At 40.8% G+C, this 26822-nt stretch overlaps 1 protein-coding gene across 9 annotated transcripts in view; it reads right to left on the reverse strand.

Moving 5' to 3' along the window:
• Positions 1 to 20372, reverse strand: part of ATP11A (ATPase phospholipid transporting 11A) — a 121550-nt gene extending 101178 nt beyond the window's left edge. For 8 of the 9 annotated variants that reach the window (XR_007208132.1, XM_048327920.1, XM_048327940.1 and 5 more), the window contains exon 1: positions 16485 to 16511. Coding sequence is in view for 8 of the 9 variants with exons in the window: in XM_048327920.1 (XP_048183877.1) it covers positions 16485 to 16496 (12 nt within the window). In the remaining variant the exon portion in view is untranslated. Of the gene's footprint in view, positions 1 to 16484; positions 16512 to 20006 lie in introns of those variants that run through there. The other variant, XM_048327930.1, reaches the window with a different exon arrangement.
• Positions 20373 to 26822: the final 6450 nt, after the last annotated feature.

The following is a 26822-nucleotide window of genomic DNA, read 5'->3' on the forward strand; positions in this document are numbered from 1 at the left end:
AAGGTCTCAAAATTCAGACAAGAAAGGACAGCAGAGAACTTCAAATATTTGCTTATAAAAGACTCTTGAACATGAAACCCAGGAAAGAAACAGGTTCCTCAGAAGCTCAGACACAGAAGCAGAAAAACCCAAATGTGGATTCAACCAGACATGAGTCAGAAATTGGCAGTTTCTTTTGTTAAAGCCATTTGCTTTTTCTGCAGTAGACATGGGAAGCAACATTAAAAAAATGCATGCAAAACAAAACCAAACACATTTTATTATTTGGGAAACAGAGAAATTATTTCAGAAGCAGAACTGATGCATTCAAATAAGGGAAATGGAAAGGGCTACTTAGTAGAGGAGTATGAAGATTTTAAACAGTGACATCTCTCACATTTCATTTTCTCCTCTGACCAGCTACATCTTTGGTATTTACAACATGCAATTTGTTTCCACAAAAAGAGTTTTATATGTGTACGTTTGTATACACATACATAAACTCGCAGTATACAATTACACTGTTATTGCCCTAAAAGGAAACAGCTTAAAATAAATTGTCAAATCTATTTCATAGAATGTTTCAGAACACAAAAAGTCCAGTAACTCTCTCCAGGTCCACCAATATTAACATGCACACATCTCCTATCAAGTCTTTTATTAAAGATATAGCATGCACAACAACTGTAGAAAGTTAACTCACAGGCTCTATTTCAATCCTCCCAAAGACATCAAGAGTTAGCAGAAACATTTCCAACAAGTGGCAAAAGCTCCTTTCACGCCTCTTACATTGAAGGATTATCACTGAGAAAAAGCTGAGTTCAATCCCATCATACCTCTTGCATCTCAGGTGTCCCTCACTGATACACACACCACCACATTTTAAAGCAAACCACAGTACATTTAAGTCCAACCTAGTGATTTAAAAACCCAATCATTAAAACTTTTTTAATGTCACAATAACATATTTGATAATATTCATGCCTATTATACCACCTTATACTCTAAAATTTAAAAAAAACCCTCTCAATAGCAAGGATTTACTCTATCTTGCCCAAACTAAAAAAATAACAGGCTCATAAAACAGAGTAACTATCAGCATTTTCAGAGATAGCATTATTAAAGGAGAAATATAATGTTTGTGCCTTGCATAGGAACCCAGAGTGCCGAGAATATTTCTCTGCCTGTTTTGAAGGGTTCTTACCCCCCTGAACAACACTGTTTTAACCTCCAACCTTGGAAAAAATTACAAATGATCAGACAAGAACTAGAAAATACAGTGGTGTGAATTAGGTGATAGACTACTATGTAAGATTGTCACAGGGTGAAAATTTAGAGGCTTGGGCTTCTCTTTGTAGTGAATAGATAAGAGTAAAAAATACCAAAATGGAGGATTGTTGTTGTTCTCCAAACCCTCTTCTTCTTCTTCTACTACTCCATGTTCTGCAGTAAAAGTAGTTTGGGGTGACTGGATAAAGAATTCCGCAGTTCCTGGCTGTGTTACTGAATAATTGGTAGGAAAGTAAAAATAATGTACTTTTCTAGTAACCATTGGTTAAATTATTTTTAAAAGGCTGTGTAAATCTTGATAATTGGACTTCTCTCCTGCATTCTGTGCTCTATGTTATATCTGGGTCACACTAGTGGCTCTGTTCCTCTGATAAGACTTAATAAACAACTATCTGGCAGCACTGAAACTCCAGGAAAAGTCTGGGTTTGTTCTTTGAAACTCCTTGCAAGGACTTTAAAATATTCTCTCCCATCAGGAGGGATTTGATTTACGGCACGGTTTAGTGTCACCTTGAACTACTATTTTGAAAGCTCACCTTCTACAGAAACGGCCAGCCAGATATTAAGCACACACTAAGGGCTTCAGCATGGGTTTATTTTAACAGAAAACAGAGGAAGAGAGAACTGCAAGCCTACTGAGATGCAATATAAAAGCAGGAACTTGGTTTATTAAGGAGCTTAACTTCCATGGGTACTACTTTGAATCCGTCTTTCCTCACTTGCAGAGAAGTGACTTTGGATAATTTATATTAAAAGTAGCAGAACATGTTTATGTGTTTTTAAATATAACTGTGTTTTCACTCCAGATACACAGAAGTTTATAAAAGACAACTTAGTTTCTTGTTTGGAGCATAATAAGCAAAAAAGAAAATTAATACTAGAAAGTAAAAGAAAATCCCAATATCAAAAGTAAACTGCAAAGCTGAGGTGTGCTAAAAAAGCATGTTTGAGCTTTTCACTTTAAAAAAAAGTATTACTCTTCTCACATACAGCCCGTATTTGTTTGCCAGGCAATCTTGCTCTTTTTTTTTTTTTTTTTATGCTCTAAAAACTACAGGAGCTTCTCACCAGACCAGCATTACATTTAAAGGTCTACAGTGAGCTGAGTAAAGGCCATCTCAGTACACGTCCTCCCATCATCAGCACAGACTCAGTTTTTAAATAAGTATTTATTATCCACGAAAAGAGCTGTGGTCCCCAGGGAAAACATACTAAAAACCCAACAACCAAACACCCACCAAAAAACCAAATACCTGTGAAAATGATAATGCTGAAAGAAAGCCCACTCTTTGCAGAGAGCTAACTCCTCAAATACTGGGCCCTTACCGTGAAAACCTAGTAAGCCCCTACCTTCTTCAGAAACTTTCACATTTCTCCTCTACTTCAACACTCTTCATTCCAAACAACAGCAATCAAAACACTAATACTGAGGAAGGGGAGAAGGGACAGATTCAGGGTGTCTCAACTAACTAAACATCCAAGGACTTGCACTTGAAGCTTTATGTCTGGGGACAGAGGAATACCCACACTGGTTTCTTTGTTTTTTCTTCTGTAACAACTTTAGTCTCCTTTACCTTCCATACCTCACTACTTCTGTTCACTTCTTCCCCAGCCCCTTCTGCATTTGAACAAAGAGGAAAGAATACTTTTTGCATGCTTTGTTAGATGCTCAGAGCATCAATTACACCTGCTTCACTTTCTTTCCCCTTACACTGAAGTTATAGATATACCAATAATCATTTCTCTTTTAATACCAGTAAAGCACCAGGGAAATTCATGTTCCCATGAGAGTTGATAGACATGTCTACCATCTTAAAAAATAATTTTTTAGTACAAGTGACAGTTTCATTATTAAGACTTTCAAGCAAACAGTTCATGCTTTTCAAATAAAGGGTTGCAAAGCAAGGTCTCCAAAAATTGAGTCAGCTGAAGTACAGAGCAACAGGAGAGTTCCCATCATCCCACCTGTACTACAGCTACCACCCACCCACACCATTTATGTCTTAACTAAACTGAGACCTTTACTCCTGCCATCTACATATAAGAAAGCAAACAAACCATATCTCCTTACGTGCAGCATTTCATAAATAATTTAAAAAGTCAATTTCACTTCCTTTAGATCAGAACTTAGCCCGTTGAGAACAAGAAATCTTTACTATTCTTATTAAATATTTACTATATGGCTGTTCTGGCACCCTCACAAAAACCACTGCATACAAATGTTATGCATTAGAAAAACACAAAAGCTACATTTAAAACATTTAAAAGATGCTGGCAAGTGCACAATAGCTGGGAAATGCAAACAAAGCTGACAGCCTAACTTCCACTGCTGATTCTTTCCAGGACAAAAAGCAGTCACTTGAGACAGCTTAACCCTTTGCTGTGAGGTCAACATGCATCAAATAGTTTTCATAAAATGGACATTTGTCACTACCTGAAAAAAAATTTAAGAAAACATTTTTAGTGAAGCAAATCAGCCAATGTTTTTCCAAGCTTTCCACTGGAGTATGTAGCAAACCTAGAAAGGTCACAAGTGTTTGCCATGCATGCAATAAAAGCATATCTATCCACCTCTGCCAGCAACATTTCTATCTTCAGAATAGCAACCCTAACTAGGTGTGTTACATCTACAAAAAAAGCCGTAAGATGAAGAACGCAGGAGCCTTAACATAACACACTTTCTTCAACAGCCCATCCCCTGTCACCAAAGGAAAGTTTCAGCTTATACTAAATCTACTTTTTCACCAGGCTTTTTACATAGTTGTCCTGGTCATATTCATACAGCCATGTCTCAAGGCAACAGGCACACAGAACAACGATTGGACTCAGCAATCCCACTGCAACTTCCAGATTTATCCCAGTGAAGGAGATACAGCTTGCACTGCAGCAATAACCACAATTCCTGGTGTTTGGCAGGCCTCAGCACACACTGCAATGGAACCATTTTTCCCTGTGAATCTCTACTAAGAGGCCAAAGGAACACGCTTCCCTCAGGCTCTTGCTCTCTCTATAAAACTGCTACAAGACAGTTTTAAGCACCACAGCTCCTGCAAACCATGTGCCTGTAAGAACAAGCTTCCAGATTTTAAGTTTTATTTGAAGTGACCCAACAGCAACCACTGCCCTCACAAAAGCTTCCTAGCCTAAGCATCAGATCATTATTTAGATAACCTAAAATCTAAACCAGACCTGGACAGACCAAAATAATGCTGACTGGGAACGTTTTCAGGTGGTTCTCCCAAGTACAAAGCTTGCTTTATAGCTAGAAGACCAGTCAAAGTTCCACAGCCTCAAGACAGCAAGGCACCTATTTCAAAACATACTTTTATTTTCCAACTCCTTCTAGCAACAAGCAGCCAGGCTGCAACACTGACCATGCTGCAATCCATTTCTCTGAGGGCACAGGGTGAACACACTAACACTTCCCCTGTGTACAGAATGAAGTAGCCCTGAGCTACCATAAGCTAAACACTACTGTGCTCAGTACCAGCCTTCAATCCTCTTTTGATGCCAGGCTGAATTGCCACTTTCAAATGCATCAATCAGATACACACTAAATTAGGAACTGCACTTCTTCCTAGCACAGCCTGCCAAGACAGCTGCAGCACTGTTTTCTGTACTAATGACTTTGAAGGTACTAAAATAAAGTTCTGGCACTGATGTCCACTAAGAGAAGGTATTCCTGTCATTACTGGAGATAGCTATCATTGTGTTCTTCTTTTTAATCTAAAAAGTTAGGTTTTTTAGTGTAATGCAAAAATATATTTAGTAACCTAGTGTGGCATAATCCTTTCAGTCATACACTTCAGCTCAGTTAGAGGGAGATAACAAAAGCAGGCTTTGTTGGCTGTAGTTTTCCAAACACCCAAAGCAGTGGGATCTTCAAAGAAAGTAAGGGTCAATTTATCCTTCCTGTTTAAGGCCGCCACACAGCAACAGCTGATCTGGTCAGCTGGGGATCAGATGACCCAGAGCAGACTGTGGGAATGAGGGAGGCAATGTTTGTTAGGCCAGGAGAACTCATCTGGAGTTCACGATGTCATTTCCTGTAACTTCTCAATAGGGATGCATCCAAGAAGATAGATGAGCTAGGGCAAAGAACTGCAGAGAGGCCCTCCTGGCACAATCTGGGCTCAAGGAGGATAGTAACTGTGGAACAATGAACCAGGAAACCAGAGAAGAAAAAGACCTTTAAGAAAGCCTTTACAGAAGAGACGAGAACCATAGTAAGATTACCTGAGGCGGTGCTAAAGGGAAATTGAGGCACTGGAATAGGATGCATCTGGACTTAAAGATCAGTTCATTACTCTGACATAGTGCAAGGAGAAACAGAGCATCCTGAACCACCTGCAGAGGAAGCAAAAGCTGGACAAACAGAGCTGTAGCAAGCCAAGTGAGGCTGTTAGATGCCCTCCAGAGCAAGGGCTGTATACCTTCTGGTATCTATTCGGAGCTCAGGTTCAGAATTAAGTCTCTTCAGGAATGTCTCCAGTATTTTAAAGGCTAATCCATGAACAGTGCAAAATAAGAACAGATGTTTTAACACATTTGCTAATAAAAATAAACATTTTTAGCAGATTGTTTTATGTAAATGGATTTTACTGGGCTCAGCCTTTCCAAAGGAGTATCATTAATTCTTCAGAAGCCTACTGCAAAGAGGAAGAAAAATCTTCCTCCTGGAATCATCTACCAAAACTTTCAGAGCCTGTTTTAGAACATGCCTCTTAAGAGTGCATCCCAATTTAAAACACTTAAGCAGAAGCAGGTAGATTCACTTTGCCTTTCTTGTTTAAGAGTAAACTCAAATCAGAAGCAGGAAAGCTGGTTTAATATGCCAATTTAGTGGTCAACTTCTAAATAAAAGTTCCATCAAGCTTCAACTGACCACATAAGGGGAGAACAGAGAAGTATTTATAGCCTGCTCTCCCTCAGCCACCAGCTCAGAAACCACAGAAGGACACATTACAACACGTGACTTCAAGCACATGATATCAAGTACTCAAGTTTCTCTTTCAGCCAGTGACTCTCACTCTTCTATGGAATATTCTTTCACCATTCTTCTCTCTTCGATATTTTAAAACAGACATAGAATACCATTGCATTAATGTGCCCCAAATTATTTTAAGAAAACATAAGTCAACTACACTGAGATCGAGGTTTTACTTTCATATTTTCCTTCCTAACAGTCAAATACCCTTCACCACCTTTTCCTCAACTTAAGGCCTGAGATCCTTTCCAAAACTCATCAGCTCTTAACCCAGTAAGTCCTTCAAGAACAGCTTACTGTTACATGCCCATTACCATGATCCAGTATTTTTTCTTTATTAATGGCATTGAATAACTCTGCTTATAATGTCTATATTGTCTGTCTTCTTTTTGCCATTCCCACACTCTCCAAACTAAACACATGTAGTTTCAGCACCTAAATGGAGGTCCGAAGTAACTCTTCGGAGCACATGCACCCATCAGTGCTCCATGGTGACAACGATCTTGTCGTGAAAGCTGAGACAGGCCAGCTTAAGTCTCAAGGGCACAAGCATTTTCACACTATTTGTTACTAATTAAAGTCTAGTAGCTTTTCTTTTCCAGCCTCTCAGGTCACACTTACACAACAGCAACTTCCAAATTAAGTTATAGGCATGTAGCTCCCAAAGAGTTTCCCACCCCCAGCTCCCTCTTCACCGAGCTACTCACTACCATCGTTTTGCAGGCTAGGACTTCCTCAGATATTATGAACATCTGAATTAAGGAACATGAATCAGACAGCTTAACAAATTACTCACTACTTTGAGAAAAATCCTTTTTTTGATGAAAAGAGGTTTTGGAATAGGCACATGAGTTAAAGAGAGTACGAATGATGATAATAACCATGTATAGGCTGGCTGACTGCAATAATTTTTCTTTAACTAGAAGAACAGGCACCAGAAGAAATATTTCAGCCTGATCAGGTGCACAGCTATGAAAACCTCAGTTCCACCCACAGCAGTTTTTACTGAGCAGATGAACACAGGGAAGTTGTTGTGAACCTCTGTTGTAGCAATCTTAAAGCATGAATAAACAAACACACTGCACAGTCTAATTACTGCTGTGGAGTCTCTGGGTTATCACTTAAAGGTGTTATGCAGCTTTATCCACAGAGCCTGTTTTAAACTTTAGGATGTCTTATTACTACCATAGGCTCAGAGATGAAAACCAAGATGGCTGCAAAAGAGGCAAGAGTATTCTCTCCTTTAAATTAAGCAGAAGTCACTAGTTCTCATTTTAGAATTAGAGCAATGCAGGTTAGAAGGGATCTCTCCAGATCATCTTGTCACTTTTTATGAAGACTAGTCTGATACTAACAAATATTTTTTGTTGCTTGTTTTAGAAATGCTGAATTTAAGTAATTATTTTCAGAATTAATTAATTTCAAATATTATTAGTGAAATTGATTGTGTACGCCTTGTCTTCATGCAAAGAAAACCTCGATTTTTAAGCATTTGACACTGGTCTTTACATGGAACCAAAGATACCAGTCTCCCACAGCTGCCTGTGCTATAGACTTTCACAGTCTTGAAGTACTGCTGCACTGGCCTCCTTACTTCTATAAAACATGTTCTCATAAACACAGGAGAAAACATTAGGCATTTAAGGGCTGTTCCATTTCCCCCACACATCATTATGTTTTGACTGCACTTAGAAACTTAAGGAAGGTCAAGCCATATGATACAAGTGCTGCAAGAGCATTCACATCAGAGAGTTAGTTTGGGGAGAAAAAGGGGGAGCTATTTTCTGGTTGGCTTATTTTAAAGTAACATTCCCTCCAGTATGTAGTCCCCCACATACTTCTCCTCATTCTATAAATCATCAAGCTTCTTGACATTTACACGAACTGTTAACTCCCACCCCTCTCCCAATTACTTCTTTTCTGATGCCAGATGCTACTCACAAAACAAGGCAGTGTTCCATGGATGTCAGCATCTTGCCAAATCAGCGCCTGACTCATCAGTCAGCACTCTGGGATGTCACTTCATTCCGGTTAGAAGCACTACCTAGAACTCTGGCACTTGGCAGCAAAACTTGCTACTGCTTCACCCATTTCAGCTTCAAACCCAGAGGAACAGAGCTGCCTCTCTAGGAATGCACCCACATACAGTCACTGCCCAGTGGCTTGTCACTCAGCAAAGTGAAACAGATGTCTCTATGAACAAGCCAACAGCACATCCCAAGTGGAAAAGAAAGCACAAACCTGTCTGTACAGCCAGAGTCCCTTCTGACAGCTCTTGCAAGACTACAGGAGATAAACACTTAACACTTCTGCTTTGGTCTTTTCTACATACTACAGGAAACTGAAGGAAGTCCAGATCACACCTTTAATCAGTTTAAGGAAGAAGTGACAAGATGCAGCTGCCTGCAGCACCACAAACATGCTCTTTCACTCCTCTACTGACCTAACTGCCCAGCGCCAGGCTTGGGAAGCTCCCTGTGCTCAAGTCCACCGGGCTGTAAAGACCACATTCCTCCTTTTCCACTCCACATCTCCAAGAGATAACTATGAATTTGACCTTTATCATAGTACTGTCAAAGATCAGCTACAAGCCACATAACCAAGCAGCTGCTATTCTGCAGCAAGAAATAGTCATTACAAGCAGAATTAAGTGGTCTGACTGCGGGCAGAGGGAGAAAGCAAGAAAAACCAATGCCACTGTCTCACTAGCCATAAAGGTCTGCAAGTATTTGCAGTTGTCTTAATGACTCAACTATTACCACAACTCAAGCAAACTTTGTTTGGCTTTTGTCACCGTTTTTAACATTTAAGAAAGCAAATGCCTGCGTAAAAGCATTATTATTTTCATCTTAAAATACCTTACAGTTTGCATTAAAATAGCAAAGGAATACTGCTATTTTAATTCTATATGCCCAGCAGAAATCTAGCCTCAAGTCATTTTCCAAAAAAATTATTTTATATATATGCTGCCATAAAAGATCTTTAAACAAGTTACAGCAAACATCACTAATAGAGGAAAAATGCTCAAGGTAACCACTTCTTAGGAACTAAATCAGAGGCTTAAGAACCTTCCTTTAAGAAAAAAAGGTAAGCGTTTTAAATTTGAGACCTCCTGGGCTGAAAGAGGCAGGAGATGCAAAACCACAGTCCAGGCTGCCTTTATAAACATGTTTTCGTACCTGCCCGTATTCACTGTGCACTGCTTCACAAAAGCACAGGAAGCTTTCCTATTGCTTTTATGTCTTTACAGTCAAAGAGTATGGAAACATAACCTCCTTATGTCAGACAAAAGCTTACTGCTTCAAGAAGTCAACATATTCATATTCATGAATCAGCTTAAAGCAATCATGCATTTCTGGGCTAAGGAGAGAGCTTTTTTTCCCATTTTTCTCTTCATTTCTTCCCTCTTGGTGCCAGTACACAGGCACCTCCTACCTAATTAGGCCATCTGGTCACTTGACAACTGGAAATAGCAAGCAGTCAGTTAACACTGTTCAGGAGATTAACAATACTACAGCATTTGTAGCTGAAGTTACAATAACCTTGTGGGTTAGTTTTGTGCTGTCTTTTCTTTCTTTTTTAATCTTAGAAGGTGACAGAATTGTGTAGTTGTGCTCAGTAACTGTCATAAAACAAATTTCTTAGCCTAGCTTTAGACCACCTGCCCCCATCCTCCCCACTGTGATATTAACAACCAACCATATATTCAACTAGTGATGTATCTGTTGTACCAACAATATACAAAGAGCTTAAAGTCAAAAATAAGGGGAATTGTTTAGAGCCCTGAAAACTGCTTGTTTAAGGTAGTCAGGAATTGAAAATCTGATAAAAATTTCTGGTTAAAAAGGATAAAAATACTAAATATTCTTTAAAAAGAAAAAGTATAAGACATTTTTAAATCTATACACTGAATTTCAAACATTAAACTAACTTGATAATGTTTGTAATACTTAAGGTTAAAAAAAGATTTCTCAGGCATTATTTTTTCTTAGCCTAGGTGAGCAAAAAGTATGATTTATCAGAGTTAAGCTGTCAAAAGTTCACACTGGTGGTGAGGAGACTAGAAAACAAAAGGTTAAGGCAACTCTAAACATCATGCTTACTCTTAATGTAATTCCATTTTTAAAAATCAAAGAAAAAGGAACTACACAGTTTAATAGGAGTTTACAGCTTAATACAGTTTACAGCTGTTCTGTAAGACACACACAACACACTAACAAATAACAGCATGTCAGTGTATTCTATGTTTACAGAAAAAATGTTGAGTATTAAACTAAATGACTAACATTAATCTATCAAAATCTGCTTAGAGTGTAAGAAGTCTTTGCAACCAAAGCAAAATGTCTAGCCTGAACTTACTTACGTTATACTTCTGCAAATATCAGCACAAAAGTTTGCTTTTTTAGCTATGACCCAGTCAATAAACTGCTTTAAGCCTACATTTACAGTAACCTCTTTCATACATATTTCACATAATAAAAGTGTGTTTCTACCCAGGCACTTTTTATAGTAAGATTAAACAGCAGCCTGGTTTTTAAGAACTTTCATGCAGTTAAATTTTCAATAATGTCTTCCCCCTCTGAAAAAAATGCTCACTAAATAAATAGATGTGGAATTCCCCAACAATGTTTCCTCCACATTCCCAAAACTCATCCAGTGACTCTGTTACTATAGCCTCAAGCTCAAGCCAAAGGTAAAGACACCAGATACATTTTAACAGAACACAATTCTCCTTAAAGTGAGCTTTGGGGTCCCAGAGCCAAACGCTGCACTCATTCAGGAGCCATGGATAATGCCAGTCTGGGAAATTACAGTTTAATAGACTCACAGTCACCTCAAGAATAAGACCAAGTAAATAGACTTCAGCTTTTTCTCAACAACCCTTATTCAGATATATTACCATCCCAAAAATAGGATTAGATTCAACTCTCTAGTGTTCTGCAGGAAATAAATCTAAAGAAACTATGTGTTTTAGTAACCTTCCTACAACTGCTAGTAATGAAATTAAGACTGCAAGAGCGATTTCTCAGAGGCAAGTGTCACTTACCTAACTTCTTTGTAGCTTCACAGTGTACTATCCATGCTTCATGGAAGGCAACCATTTCTATCATTTACAGTATAGATTTGGAAGCCAAGCTTCTCCAAAATACACACAGCCATTTAGCCTTCACCTTAATCCTTATACTGTCTAATGCACATCATACATGTTCCAATAACAGTAGCATTTTTCAGTTTTATTTTCTAATGACCTCTTGACAAATACAGCAGTGTCATGTTAGCCATCAAATGCCACTGCTGATTCAGATTCATCTCAAGAGATGCATAAAATAGTTATACAAGCACAGATAATGGATAGTGTTTATACTTTGTTACAATAATATGTGCAAAGAACTCACTAAAAGGACTCTGAAAAGAAGCGAAGAACTATGTAAAATGCTAAATATGAACTGCAAGTTACTAATGCAATTCAGGTAACAAGAAATCCATTTTGGTTCATCTGCATGTCTAGTCCACAGTGTAAATTAGAAGCATTAGAGACAAAAAACTACTGGACAAATAGTTCAGTATTCCTTCCCTCTCCTCAGTTCCTCCATACAATTATCTCCAGACAAGTACTTGATACACAAGGTTTTCTTTCTGCATACAACTATTTTGAATATTAACATTAATTTTGCAAAACTTTAATGGCACATCAGCAGATGTTCTTTTCAGAGGATTTCACAACATCCCATCTTAATGGTGAAGTAGAGGAAGAGCCTAATTGTCCTTAATCCTCCATTCAAAATAGGTTAGATGAAATCCTCTTTTGACTGAAGCAAAGAGATTAGTGAGTGTCACCAGGAAAAAGAAACACTATTCCCCCCTCACCCTGCCCTGTATCTAGATGAGCTTAATGATTAATGAAGGAAACAGATTCTCCTATTTCAAAAAGAGAAACTAGTCTACAGGGAAGAGCAAATCAAATGGAAAAATGTCTCTATGAAATCTCCCAATTCTTAAGCTTCCATGCTTGTAGTAATGACCACAATGATGTAAGAAAGACACATGCCAGAACACACTTTCACAGTATACCTCAGTAACCAGAAAAGAGCTCATATGAAGACCCTTTTTTTTAATACCAATACACATCTGGATCCCTGGAAAATCTTGGCATAATTTTTAACATTGCTAAATGAATAGCACACAATTTAAGGAAGAACATGTGCACCCATCTGCACATGAATGCATACAAATGTATGCAGATGGAGACATAAAGAGGGAAATGGGAGATATCAGGAGAAGCAACGCAGAACACTTAGGTAACTAGAAAAAAAACAACCCCAAAACAGAGTCATTATAGGCTTGTGTTCACGCCCAGTTTTCTTCCTGTAACACAGCAATTTTGTTACCTGGAAGCATTAAAGTACCCTTACGACTTCTCTCTAGGGAAAAGGTGGACACTACTCTCATCCGTGTCCCAAGAAAAGATGAATGCACAGAGAAATTAACATCCAGATCCGCAAAGATATCTAGGTGATTTATCAGCCCGTGGTCTTCTGTGATCTTCTAAACAAACTCCCAAGCCACTGGCTCATCTCCTCAGTCTCCTAGAACAATTTAAGCTAGGCTGCCAGTTTCTTCCTAAAAAGAGTGCTTTTTTTAATATAGTATCGCAAATACTCAATACTTTCAAAATTAAAATCAAAGTTAAATTGAAAAAAACCCCAAACAAAACACTTTTTATAATGACTCAAGAATCTGTTCATGCCACAGGCTTCTCAGAGTCATTACTGAGAGAGAAGAAAAACAGCTTGTGTACATGTGATATAGAAAAAGAATCCCTGGTTTGCTTTGTCTACCTGCAGCTGTTGCCATGGCAATTATAGCAGAGAAGATAATAGCATTCCATTGTCATTTGGCTTCACAGCCCAGGATGAACTTCAGCTGAAATGTCCCCCAACAGTTATACAAAATAATACATTATCCTGTGTAATTGTAAGCCACTAGAATAAGGAGAATTATTCTGGAAAAAATATAATCTGCCTAAAAGTTATAGGAGGAGAGGCTGGCTATTTTGCTCAAACAACAACAACAACAAAAAAAGCCCAACAAAAAAAGCCCAGTGAAGTTGAATACAGTTGCATAACAGGTTCTAAAACATCTGCTCAGTCTTCTCTGTGACACATTTTTCTCTTGCTCCTACTTCCTGACACACCTGCACATGACATGCAGCAGGCATCCCACAGTAAATCCTGCTGGAGCACCTCAGAAACCACAATGGCTTTGTAGTCACACTTAAACCTAGTTAGATGGACTAAGTTTTATTATGCCCATCTCAACACCACAAACGGTAGCCAGCTATGGTATTTGTGGAATGCTTTACTCGTCAGTCCAGTTACTGTTTTCTAAGTGCTGGGGGTTTAAAAAGCAGACTCATTAGAAAATCCATTCCATCTTGTCACTTTCCTTGTCTGTCTGTATGACAGAAGAAAAAAATCAATGAGAAATGGTGATCAGAGATGTTAAGCTGTAAATGTGCTATGTTGTACTTTGTCCTCTTCCATTCCCCAAAATAATTTTCAAAAGGCTTCCTGCTTGCAGAACTGATACTCAGTGGTGCTAGAGAAAAACGCATAAAAGAGGAACAATATTAAACTGTTTTTAAACAAACAACACGTTATCAAGAGACAAAAGCAACTATACCATTCTCATCTCAGAATTTTTGATGCTAAAAATAGATTAAAACTTCTTGATCTATTTTAAGTCACTGAAACAGTTCTACGATTTAGATACTCCAAAAGCAATGTTTTCTACTATCATAGAGCATCTGATGAGTGCAGATGAGCAATATTTTGTAGTCAATAGCAACCAGCAATGTAACGTGTACACTGACTTCCTGTAAGTGAACTGTTTTACATACGCAATGTCCTATTTTCATTTGTTTATTCTCAAAAGAAAAAGGAAATGTTTTTCTTGTGTAAATTAGCTAATTGATGGAGTGGGGGGAGGGGAAAAAATGGAACCCATGCAATTCTCCATATTTATTGCCCTTCAGCAATAAATAATTGATGGGGGAATGGAGAGTATCTGGGGGGTTTTTGAGTGTCAGATAATACTGAAGTATCTTTAAGAGTACATTACAAACCAGAATGAACACAAGACTCACTCCCAGTATGAAGAGTTAGATTTGCAAGAGTGCCAAATTCTGTCAGCCACATTCAACAGAATTAACTTCTAAGTAAGCTTTCAAATTTTGCCTTTTTAAAATAATTTGCTGAAAAGTCAGCAGGAAGCACGCCAGACAGATACCCACCCCCCAAAAAATAAGAGAAAAAGGCAATTAGGCAAATAACAAAGCAATGGTGCTTGGGGAAACAGGAATTCCAAAGTTACTCGTGCTGTTTGATGCCCTCTGTCGAACCTTTCACAGCAGGAAGAACTGGTACCTGCAGTGAAGCAGGGCTAAGAGATGGGAAGCATCTCAAGTTTCAAAAGAACATTGTGACACACAGACTTTCACAGGAGATAACAAAAACGGATTACATACCAGGAATAGACACAAACCCTTAAAAGCTGCAAGTTACTAATTGTTGACCCATGACTACATACACAGCTCCTACAGAGAGCATCTTTTGTACACTCAGTGCAGCTAGCAGACAAAGCCTGTCATACAAATGTGTTTACATACAGCTTAAAACAGCTTCAGATTTTGTCAAATTATACCTCTGAACTTAAACAAAGCATAACACAATGCTTTTGACTTACTTGACTAGGAAGAAAACTGTTTGTGTTAACAGGAACCTTGACTAAGAAACACAGACAGCACCAGTTTAATACTCATCTGCAAGAGTGCAAAGAAGGCTGAATAAATTCAGAAGCGAATGCAAGAACCAAACACCCTCAAATGAATTTACTAAATTTAGATTAATAACAATAGGTCATCTGAAACACTTGACAAATGGACTGTCCTTTAAGACACAAATAATTATAAAGCACCAAGGCTCACAATTTCACCAACTTTCAGGTCAAAGTAGTTATCAACCTTTAATGCATCAGTTAGATAAATAAATAAACTCAAGTTCAATATTAATTTGCATCTACTAAGACTATATATACAAGTAAAATACTTGGGAAATCTAATTAGAAAACCGTTTTAGAATTATAATGCCAATCAAAAGCAACAAAATCATCTAAGTCAATGACCAAAAGTCACAGGCTATCATGAAACTTAGTTAAGAACTTGCTAAAAATCCCTACCATAACCTCCTGGTTAGGCTAGTGAAACATCTTCTCTAACTACAATTAAAGCTGACCCACTTTTACAAAAGTGAAAAATAGAGCATCCATTTGTAAACTCAATTTATTCCAGCCTCCAAAAAAGGATATTTTTCAGAAATACCTGCACAACTAATAGGCCAGCAGCTCCCCAGAGACCAAAGCTGTAGTAAATCACTGTTCCTTCTGGAAACACGTTTTACCTGCTACTACAGGCATTTAGAGATATTTACACAGGTAACAAATACTTAAGATCCAGATTTGTAATCCAAAAGTAACAGGAGAACCCTAAGGAGGGGAAGCAGTAAAGTAGCAAGATCCCTAAATATACTACATAATACAAGCAAAACTCTTCAGTAATACAGACCTCTGACCCAGTAGTATTTACTGTACAACCCAAAGCCATCAACCTGGGCAGGAGCTTTTAGCGACGAGGGCCAGCAGTCTTACAAATACAGAACAGACTGTCACCATAGACTGCAAGATGTTTAGCAACCATTTAGCGTCCAAACAGGCATATGCTGAAGAGCAACATCTTCCCAGATTGCCCAGATATATTAAAATTAACAGTCTTCAGGAATATCCAAATCCATAAACAGCTGCTGTGAATACACAAAAGACATATGCACATGCTTTATTAAAGAAAGTGTTCATTTTGTGAAAGATGTCACCAAAACTTGTTTAAATAATATTAACCAACTTTTGACTGTGATGAGGACAGACTTCAGAAGTCCTAAGACCAGCAAAAAATAAGTGATCAGAGAAAACTAAAGCAGCTACACTAACACAGGCAGAACAGATCACCTAATGATAGCCAGTGTCCCAAATAATTTAACTATAAAACAGAAGCTAATTTTGTACGGAGGCAGCTTTAATTGCCATTGTATGCTTGGTTTTTCCTTAAACAGCTTAATATTAAGCTAACAATTTTCTCTTGTTACCAAGCACACAGCAGGTTCTGCATGACACTTACAGGATAGCCCATGCTAATTCTGTATTCTCTGGCTGTGCAGCTGCCTTCCCTGGGGTAGCACATATCCTCTGGGAATATCCAAGAAGACAGAGAAGCATGTTGTCTGATACAAAAGCAACATCCATAAAAAAGATTATATTTTTATACAGTATGTGACAAAAAGTACAGTCCCCTCAAGTAATGTTCATACTACCCACACACAGCCATTACATCCATTATTTGGGAAATAATAAGTTTTGGTGTCAAAATTTTTCTTATTTATCTTTATGCAGAAGACTTATTCAGTTCCTGTGATTCCATGGAGAACCGAAACTGTATATTAAGGTGTTTCTATTTCATGACTTAAAGATGCCTCTAATATAGCTCATAAACATTTTAAAGCAAGTAAAATACACAGATTAACCTCATTAGACACAAATAAGAAAATTACAATGCTGTACATCAGCTTGAAACATCACAAAGGATTTGGAAAACTGAACTTCATGTCAGCTGTACTGCAGTGAAACAAACACCTTTTCTGTAAAAAAAGTTATTTTTCACCATCAGTCCTGTAAATTGTGTTTGGCTGAAGTAATGGTTACAGGAAGCATGAGGTGAAGGAAAAGACCCCAAAATTTGCAGGATGGTCTAAAGAGGCAGAACAAAACAGTGCCAATTTGAAAATTTAGTAAGATAGAGACAATTCCCCCTGTCCTTCTAAGAGACCACACCATCTCTTGGTGAAGAGATATGGAATACAGTATGACTAGCATGCTGAACATATATTTTATTCAACCCACATCACTAAACTCTTCAATGCCTTGAAGATATAAAAAGAACACCCAATGCAGGTAAAACAGCAGTATTTGAAAATGCTAACCAGGAAGCTGACAGCACCCAGTCATTGCTGTTCTTCCACAGGGCCTAGGAGATTTGTGCACTGATTTTGCACTGCTTCAGGACAGAAAATGTCCAGTAAGGGAAAGAGGAATGGGAGGGATCTTCACACTCACAACAAAACCCCAGTATTTAACTTATGCCTTTATGTCCTACAACAAACAGGACCGAGAAAGAAAAGAAATGACACAGAATTGTTAGAAACCATCCTATTAGAAGTCTCCATTAGTCCATCACATCACAAGTGCTTGTTTTCCCAAGATCATACCATAAGAACTCCCAGCTAACCCAGCATGTCCAGATGCATCAGCCAAGGTTCTCAGCATAATCCAGAGACTAGCCTTCCCTACAAAGGACTTGCAGCTGAACAAGTCCAGGAGACTTGCAGAACAAAAATTCATAGTTCTAAGACCTTGATCATGGAAAAGTTTTTGTATAGCTTTTAACTAAACCCAAGCTTGAGCTTATTTTGGAATAAACACAAGATGTAACTATCTATCCACTCCAGCTCTCCCACAGAAGAGTCACTGCCTTGTCGCCCTATTAAAAAGCAGTTTGGAAAGTGGCAAGCACATCTTCATCTGTGTGCCTGGCTGGTGCGTACAGAGCTTTGGTGAACACTGCTGGAGTGATACCCCTGACATGTACATCTGCTACTCCTGCAGAGCAGTCAGTTTCAGGCCCAGCAATCAAACTAGTACTTTTCATTTTCACTGCTGTAGAGGTACAAAAATAGTTGTACCATGGAGATATAAAAAATAAAAAAACTAGAAAAACCACATACCACAGACCTTAATGGTTGCCAGACCCCAATGGTCTTACTGAAATGAACACAAATTTACTTACAGCATCTTTTCCTCAAAATTATCTTTCCATGGAAGAAAGGTTTCAAAGTTAAGACACTGAAAGAATGCAAAAGAGCAAGAAGCAACAGGTGGAAATATACCAGGCACCATGGACCAACCAAGGCAATTACCTAGGCACAGCCTATCAGCATACACACAATACAGAAGGTAGTGTGACCTAGGAAATAAGAACACCTCTTCACATGGGATATAGTAATGTTTCGTTCATCTTGTAGACTGCTGCATTAGTCTCATCAGCAGTGCAGGAGGGTGGTGTGAGTGCACAACTCAAAAGCTCAAGCCCCTTGCTTTCAACATACTGTCTTCTCATGTATATTTACTGCGGCTGCTCTCAAGCCCATTTCCTTCATATTTGATGCTTAAGTCTGCTTTGGAAGGGGTTAGCAGCAATGTTATGCAGAAGAGATTTAACGGTGTGCTTGCTCTGTGCAAAAAGAACACACCATTTGTACAGGCTCCAGATGTGAGCACACACAAAGAAATCTTAAACTAAATCCAGCAGTTAGATCATCACTGACAGATCTCTACACCCAAAGTGATCCTACCTGTTTCCAAACAGACCTCAGCACAACTCACTTGGTCTCTACATCCATAGAGACCACGGCTTCTCTTATACCTCATTGTTATTGTTGCTACATATTATTTTGAGTATTCTCTTCCTTCCCTTAAGACTACTTTCTAAAGGTTCATGTACACATAGCTGCTTTCAATACTTACCTCTCCACTCATCCCACATATATGCTATTGTAAACCGGAAGAAAAAAAGAGTATCATTTTTCATCTCTGCTACTTTTCTTAGTTTATACTTCAAAAAGACAGAGTTCAGCCTGTATTGGGCAGACACGGCTCTTGGGACATACAAAACTAAGTGTATTTACTGTGAGAAAACTTGAGTGCTCTGACCAGGGCAAAGTACTTCCTGCATAGGAGAAAAAGCTATTTTTATTTGAAAATCCCAGTTATATCTCCCTATCTTTTAAAAATTACTTCCATACCGAAAAGCAGAAATTTGCCATTTCCTGGTATTGGTGGTCCCCGTGCCTTGTACTGTACAACCCCACAGTTACAAGCATTCTGCTAATCTACTTAAACTATTAACCTGAGCATTTATTAGCGGTTCTGTGGAATTGGAGCCGCACTCACTGACCCACCTCAGTCTACACTTGGACCCACTCCAATGCTCTGCCGAGTCGCTCTCTCGGGCGGTGCCGGTGGGTTTCCACACGCTGACCAACAAGAGACATCAGCCCTCTTTTCCCGGAGTACTCACAAGTCTGGTGTGTTTGAATCTTACTACGCACACCTACAAAAACTTGGGACCGTTCCGACCAGTACACTTAAGTTGGACAACGCCACAAAAAGTCGCTTGACTGAAACAATATAACGAGGAGAAAGGGAAAAAAGAAAACCAAGACGAAAAGTACTACAAAAACAACAGCAACAAAAAAAAGCTAGACAGCTGGAGGTTTTATCTGCCCTGCTAACTACGTATCGCAGCACTCTGTAAATTACAGCGCTCTGAACTTAGGTCAAGCCGCAGTGGTTCAGCGAAGGACAGTCCCGTGGGGCGAGCGGGCTGCGGGGAGCGCACGACACCCGGTGCCGCCGCTGCTGCATCCGCGCTCGCACCGGGCGCCACGCGCGGCGGCCCCGAGGCTCCCCGGCCGCCGAGCCGGTCACGGGACCACCCAACTCCTGACAGAGCCCTTCCTGCGAGCCCGGGGCACACAGCGGGGGCTGCCCCCCACGCCGGGGGGCGAGCGGCACCGGCGGTACTCACGTATCGGCTGACGAGGGTCCGCAGGAGGCTGCAATCCATGGCGGGCGAGCGGCTCAGGACCGCGCCGCCGGGTGCTCGCCGGTGCCGCCGGGCTCCCTGGCTCGCCTCCTCTCTTCCCACATGCAGAGAGCCGCGCTCGCCCCGCCGGACCCGCTGTGACGCCGGCCCGGCGCTCGCCGCCGTCCCCCAGCTATGCCATGTGCTCGCCGCAGCCGCTGCGGCGCGGCGCCCCGCGGCCCCGCATGTCCCCCGTCGCTGCTGCCGCCGCCGCCGCCGCCACTACACTCTCGCCGAGGGCAGGCGGAAAAGGAACGCACTGCCAGGAAAGGCTCCCACCCGCTGCACTCTGCCCGCCGCGCGCGCCGCCCAGGGCTTTATCCGGCGGGCGGGGCCGGGGCCGCCCCGCGCCGTTCCCCTCCCGCTTCCCCGGTCCTGGCGCGCGCGCGCGCGGGCTCGCCCGGTACCAGCCCGGCCCCCGCCCGGGCCGCGCCGCTCCGAGCTCGCCGGGCGGCCCCGGCGGCGCGCACGTCACGCGGGGCGGGCACGCGCGCGCCGGCGGCCGTGGCCGCTCCCCGTCCTGTCCCACGCGCGCGACTCCCGGAGCGGCCGGTACCGGCTCCCGGCGGGGGGAGCGGGAAACCTGCCCGACCCGGGGAGTGGGCTGGGAACACTGGGGTGAGCCAGTGCGTTATACTGGAAGCACTGGAGGCAGTGATGCTGCGAGGGAAGTGAAAACGTAGAGAGAAGCCGGAGAGTAATATTGGGTGGGTTAGGAGGGAACTGGGAGCGCTGGTGGAGAGCCAAGGAGTGGCACTGGGAGTAGTGGGAGGGGAACTGGGAGCACTGAGGGTAGCCATGAAGCGATACTGGAAGAACTGGGATGGCATGAGAGCATGGAGTGGAAGCCAGAGAGTGATGCTGGGAGTGAACTGGGAATACTAAGGGGAGCCATTGAATGATGCTGGGAGTACTCATAATTACCGAATGGATTGGGTTGGAAGGGACCTTAAAGAGATCTAGTTCCAATCCCCCCGCCATGGGCATGGGGACCATGGGGGGATGGGGGTAGAGCCAGGGATTGTTACTGGGAGCACTGGGGCGACCCAGGAAGTGACACTAGGAGTACTGGAAGGGAACTGGGAGCACTGGGGGGAGATAATGAATGTTACTGGGAGGACATGGAGAGCGCTGGGAGTGTTGAGGAGCGCCAGGGCGTGGTAGTGGGTAATTCCTCCGCCCCGCCTTCACCTGCCCCGCTCCGGGCCCCGGGCAGGAGGGAGCGGCCGCTGCGCCTTTCCGGGGCGGAGGTGCCCGCGGCAGGACGGCGCCGACCCCCGCCCGCCCCGGCGCCTCCCGCGGGCGCCCGCAGCGAGGGCACGCTGCCCCGCCGTGCCGGTCCGGCGGAGCCCGGCGTGCCTCCTCCTGCCCGGGCGGCGGGACGGGCTGCGAGAAGTGCTGCCGGTGCCGCGGGGCGGGCCCGAGCGGTGCTGGAAGCGAACCCCGCTCCGCCGGGCCCCGCTCCGGTCCGGCCCGGCCCGGCCGAGGAGCGGCAGCGCTGGGGCGCAGCGCGGCGGGGAGCCCGGCGCGGACAAGTGAGAGCGGCCCCGCTTGTCAAGTGCGGCAGGAACAGGTAAAGAAACCTGTGCGCTGACAAGCCCAAACACCACAGCCCTGCTAAGCCCGCAAACAGTAGAAATTACTTGGTGGTAGGTGAAGGGATAAGCGGAAGCCGGCAAAAAATGCGCACGAAAGAGAAGTAGAAGCGTGTCATTATTCCTTTTTTCCCTAAATGCCTGAGACAACACCTTTTAGGTATTTAGGCCTTTGTTTTCCGCAGCTTTTTTTTTTTTTTTTTTGCATGCCATTCATACCGAAGAACTCGCTCCGGTTTGCAGGAATCTCGTACGTAGTCTCAGATAACTTGTGCATTACTATGTACAACTTAATATAAAATAAAGGCTCTAAACCAAATACTTTGTCAAAAAATAACTGGAATTTATTTATTTATTTTATAAAATTCAATTATTTTACTAAAAAAGTTCATTTTAACAAAACCAGAATTTTATGCTTATGAAAATCCATTCCCTTCTTCAGCAGCAATCACATAAGCTGTCCCTTATTGTCTAGTTCATGGCTAAAACAATGCAGGTTTTGTTTATTTTGGTTTTTGTTTTGTCACAGTTACGTAGGTCTCTGGACACCATCAAGTATTCTACCAAAAAGAATGCACAAATTTGTAATACAACAAACACGTAGAAAAAATAGAAATTGAACTATTTGAGACCATTACATAAATACTAAGGGAAAGGACATATGACTGTTTCTTTACAGGTCACCTTTAATGTAGGTGCATTTTATATATTCAGCAGTTTTTATCACGGGTTAGATTGCAAAATGTATAATTTAATGCATAAAGTGCACTGTGGTCAAGCTAATGTTGCTGTTCAAACTCTAAAGGGACATTGGTTTAAACCCCAGTTTTCATCTTTGTTACAACTAATAATTTGCATTCATTTTCTGCACCTCCCATTTTCATGCTCCTATTTACAGACCTAACACTTCTATGACATAGATTTCTGTACTTGCATTTCAGTTTCAAGAAATCATCACTGAAACGGAAAGGTGAAAATAAATAAAAGATCCATGAAACAACAGGAATTTTTCTCAAAATTAGCACTTCTGCACAAGTTAACACAAAACTACTTTATTTTTTGTTTATTTACATGAACAGTAACATATTAAAATAATATTATGTGCGCATATCATCAGTCTTCAGGAAACTAGTTTATTATCAAGAAAAAACCACAGAAGAACTTCATGAACATAAAGTGATAGTTTCAAATTAAACAGATTGCAAAACTGTAACAGGAAGTTGTTCCCAGTTGTTTTTAGCATACTTCTCTGTTTAGTTATTCCAATTTCAAAGAATTTATGGAGTATTCATGTTTTGTAATATTTTTACAAGTTATTCCGCTTTTATTCAAACAGTACCATTTAATCAATCCAATATTTTTAATGACATTGCTTCTTACCTGTGTTTGGAGTAAAAGCAAATTTTCAAATGCTGCAGAAAGTTGTTTTCTAAAGTTTTCTTTGTTTTAATACTTTGAGTCATTTCTTTCATCCAAATGTCACAATATATTTTTTCACTTCCTTAAGTATCCCTCTGTGCAATGCCCACATTACTTGGTGAGTATCACGGAGCATCTCTGAAGGGAAGAAAGTTCATGTGGTGAGCTGGGAACAGTTAACAGCGGTTCAATTCTGAGCATGACCATCGTGGATATATTTCTGAACTCTTTGCTGTCTCCTCAGCTTGGGTAACCAAGGTGGGGCTGCAGGAAACATTTTCCTCAGATCCAGAGCCTGGAAGGCACTCATAGGTGCAGGTTGGCTGCATTCCCCTGAAAAGGGGACCAGGTTCCTGTCCTCACTCTTTCAGTCCAGGGCAGAGGACACACACATGCTCGGATACAGCCATTTCCAGGCTACTGCTCAAGCAAAGCTGAGCCATTTTTCTGCCCTTCCCTACACTGCCAGCAAAAAGAGAGAAAAGGAGCACAGCTGGATTCTGGGCACATACTGAGGTGAAGTCCCAGCCTATATGGAAGAATGCCCATATTTCCACAAAAAGGCACCTAAATGTGCAGCCCAGGAGAGAACACTGGTAGGACGCTGAAAGTTAACACAGGACCTTGCCAACTGAGCTGTGTTTGTGCAGGGAGGACTGCACAGCACATATATTTGACTTTTTGGAGTGACTAGCTTTTCCAGGGTCAGTGTGCAACTGAAGAGGGTGTTGAGGTCATACTTTTGGACTTAGGTACCTCAAATCTGCCTAAGTCAGGCTTAAGGTGCCTGAGTCCTTTATTGGATCTATCCTAAAGTGCCCTGCTAAAGGTCACGTTGCGACTTAGCAGTCAAGCCAGATGAGGAGCCTTGATCATACTGGTCATAGATCTGTTCTGCCTATTATGCAATGTTTCACTTTTTAGCAATTTATTAAACCTAATCATCTTTGTCTTTGAATATGCCATCACATGTATTTCACTCCTCATTTCTCATTTTAAAAATTCCTAAAATTACCTGTATGCTGTATATTCTAAATTTCTTGTGTCTTTTCTGACTGCAGATTAGACCTCCTCTACTGCTCTCTGTTTCTCCTTCCCCTTCTTACTGATTGATTCCTTGTGATCCATTACTGGCCTTTCAGGGTACTCCTGCCTGCCCAGCTGAATTACCACATTCTCTAGATCTTATTACTTACCTCAGAATCTCACACCCCTTCTGATTTACTTACTGTGTCAGTACAACTCTGCTTGAAACATCATTGTTTAAATAGCTTTAGAAATCAAGGTGAACATTTTAGTGTGCAAAGGATTTACTTTTCTTATGTACAGCTGTATTTTCTGTTACTTTGCAACCCGTATTAAGTTACTCCATTTCATAATTGCAGTGAAGATGTTGAGAGACTGGTCCGAGGGCAGCAGCTCACTACATGCTGGATTCTCTTCTTGAGGCAGTAATAGATATTTTGTAGTTTAGTCCACCCTGATTTTGGAAGGTGGGAAGGCAGGATTTAAAGCTGTACTCCAATGAAGTGCCACAGTTCTCACAGGCATGCTGGTGATACAGTATAAATGGATAGCATGATAGACGTCAGAGGATTTTTGTTCAAGATTTTAGTTTACCATCTATTTTGGTTCCTGCTTCCTATTATGGTAGTGACTATATACCTCTAGTCGTTCCAGCCAAAGTTACTAAATACTTCTTGAAAAAACTGTATGTAGGTGATAAGAGTTGACTTGGGCATATGTGAGGATAGTGTGAGAATGGGAAATGGCAGAGATGGAAAAGCTGTTCATTGTATGCAGCTTATCTGCTTGAGAAACTGGTGTGTATGCTTTGAGTGAAATTGTTTATCCTGCAGCTTTTCCCCTATAAATATATCACTTCTTAATTGTGTCTCTCCATCTATTATATTTGTGAAAAGTTAATGAAAAGAACTTCTTCTCATTCTTGAGTCACCATGTATTTGAACTAGTTAATTTGTACTAATAAGAGAAATTATTCCCTCAGTGGAACGGATGTTTGTGTTTTGATCTACTGAATCTATTTTCTCAGATCCTTCTGAATATTGTTTGTGAAAAGAGATACCAAAAATAATTCTGAAGTCTGTTTTATGTTAAAAACATTTCACTGCCTGGACTTCGTGACAGATGTACTTCATTTGAAGAAGAATATAATTAACAGTTACTGTGGTACTCTGAGAACTTACCTGCCCAGGACAGATAACAAATGGAAGGTGAAGACAAAGCAAGTAAAATGACCAGCATCAAACTGCTCTGATGATGATTTAGTAGAAGCAGAGTAGCCCAAAGGACAGAGGGAGACTCAAAAAAGCACTGGACATTGAAGATCGCTTCACTCTTGCTTGACTTTCTTTGTCTAGATCTGTTTTTTTTTTCCAGAAAACATGTATGTGAAAAAGAGACACATTTCTGACTCTCTGACCTATCTACTTCTAACCTCTGGCAATAATGCATGACTTCTCTTATAGTCAAAAGCTAAATGCACTGTCATTAGGACAACATGTAATTCCCACATCCTTGCTAACAAAGGTGACCTTTGTTAAATAGTTTCTTGACAAAATCCTCTAAAAGAACAGAGTATGGCTTCTAAACAGATGCAATCAAACAAATGCACAAATCGGTTAAAATAATTTGGCTGCAATCTTCTGCCAACTCAGGCGGTCAGCTGCAATTACAACCAAGATTTGTTCATCTGCTTTACCTGATGCAAGAGATCCAGTCCCTGGCTGCTGCAAAGTAATCCTCATCATCAGGAAAGGCACAGGAGTCAGGAAGGTCTTACTAGAGACACAGAACAGTCACATGGACCATTTGGAAGACTTGCCCCCTCACTGTGAAACACTGTATGAAACTCATTAAGAGGAAGCCCAGCCTCCACCAGAGGAAGCTTCTCCTGGGATGAAATGCTGTTGGCTGCTATGGTTACTAATGTGATTTTCCATTTACTTCCTTGTTCACTCACCTGCTTTCTCATTCAAACACCATGCACACGTACCTCCAGAGATATTTGTTGTTGGAATTGTGACAAACCTCATTAGTGGCAGCCATGCACAATCAAAGAGAAAAAAGATACAAATTATTGGCAAATAAACAGAAGAAAGGAAAGCACTGGAATCTATGGGTATTGCGAATGATATTCTGTCCTTGCTGCTGTGTGAACTTTGTGTTCTCTTCACTTTGGATTTGCATTAATGTTAGTCTTGCCTTATGTCTCTATTTTACACCTCAGTGCTTCGATCCGGCAGAGAACTCCCCAAAGTCAGACTCCTGTGACTGTAGAGCTGAGTGCAGCATCAGGATTTAGATGAGCAAAGTACTGTGGTTTATTTTTGGTGTCTTAAAGGGACAAGAACATTATTTTGCTATTTTATTTTTGGTAGCACTTCACAGGTCTTGTTCCCACCTTTACATACATTTTTTTCACCTTTTACATATTTCTGATCTGACAGTCTAACTGTGTAGTAGTTCTACACTATGAAACTGTAAAATTCCAAATAAATTGCAAACCTTGAGGCCACTTTTTTCACCCCAAGTATCCAGAGAAAAGAGATAACTTTTTTAAAAGTGTGTGAATATTCCTGTCATATTCCATGGTAATAACCAGATGGACTAGTTAGTACAACTAGTATTCATCATAACACACTTCCAGGTTAGGAAATACTTTCTGACAATACTTTGTAGCCATAGAAGCAAGCAGCTGGTCCTCCAAAAGGGTAGTAAATAA

Source organism: Corvus hawaiiensis, chromosome 2 (genome assembly GCF_020740725.1).
Source record: "Corvus hawaiiensis isolate bCorHaw1 chromosome 2, bCorHaw1.pri.cur, whole genome shotgun sequence".
NCBI classification, from domain to species: Eukaryota; Metazoa; Chordata; class Aves; order Passeriformes; family Corvidae; genus Corvus; species Corvus hawaiiensis.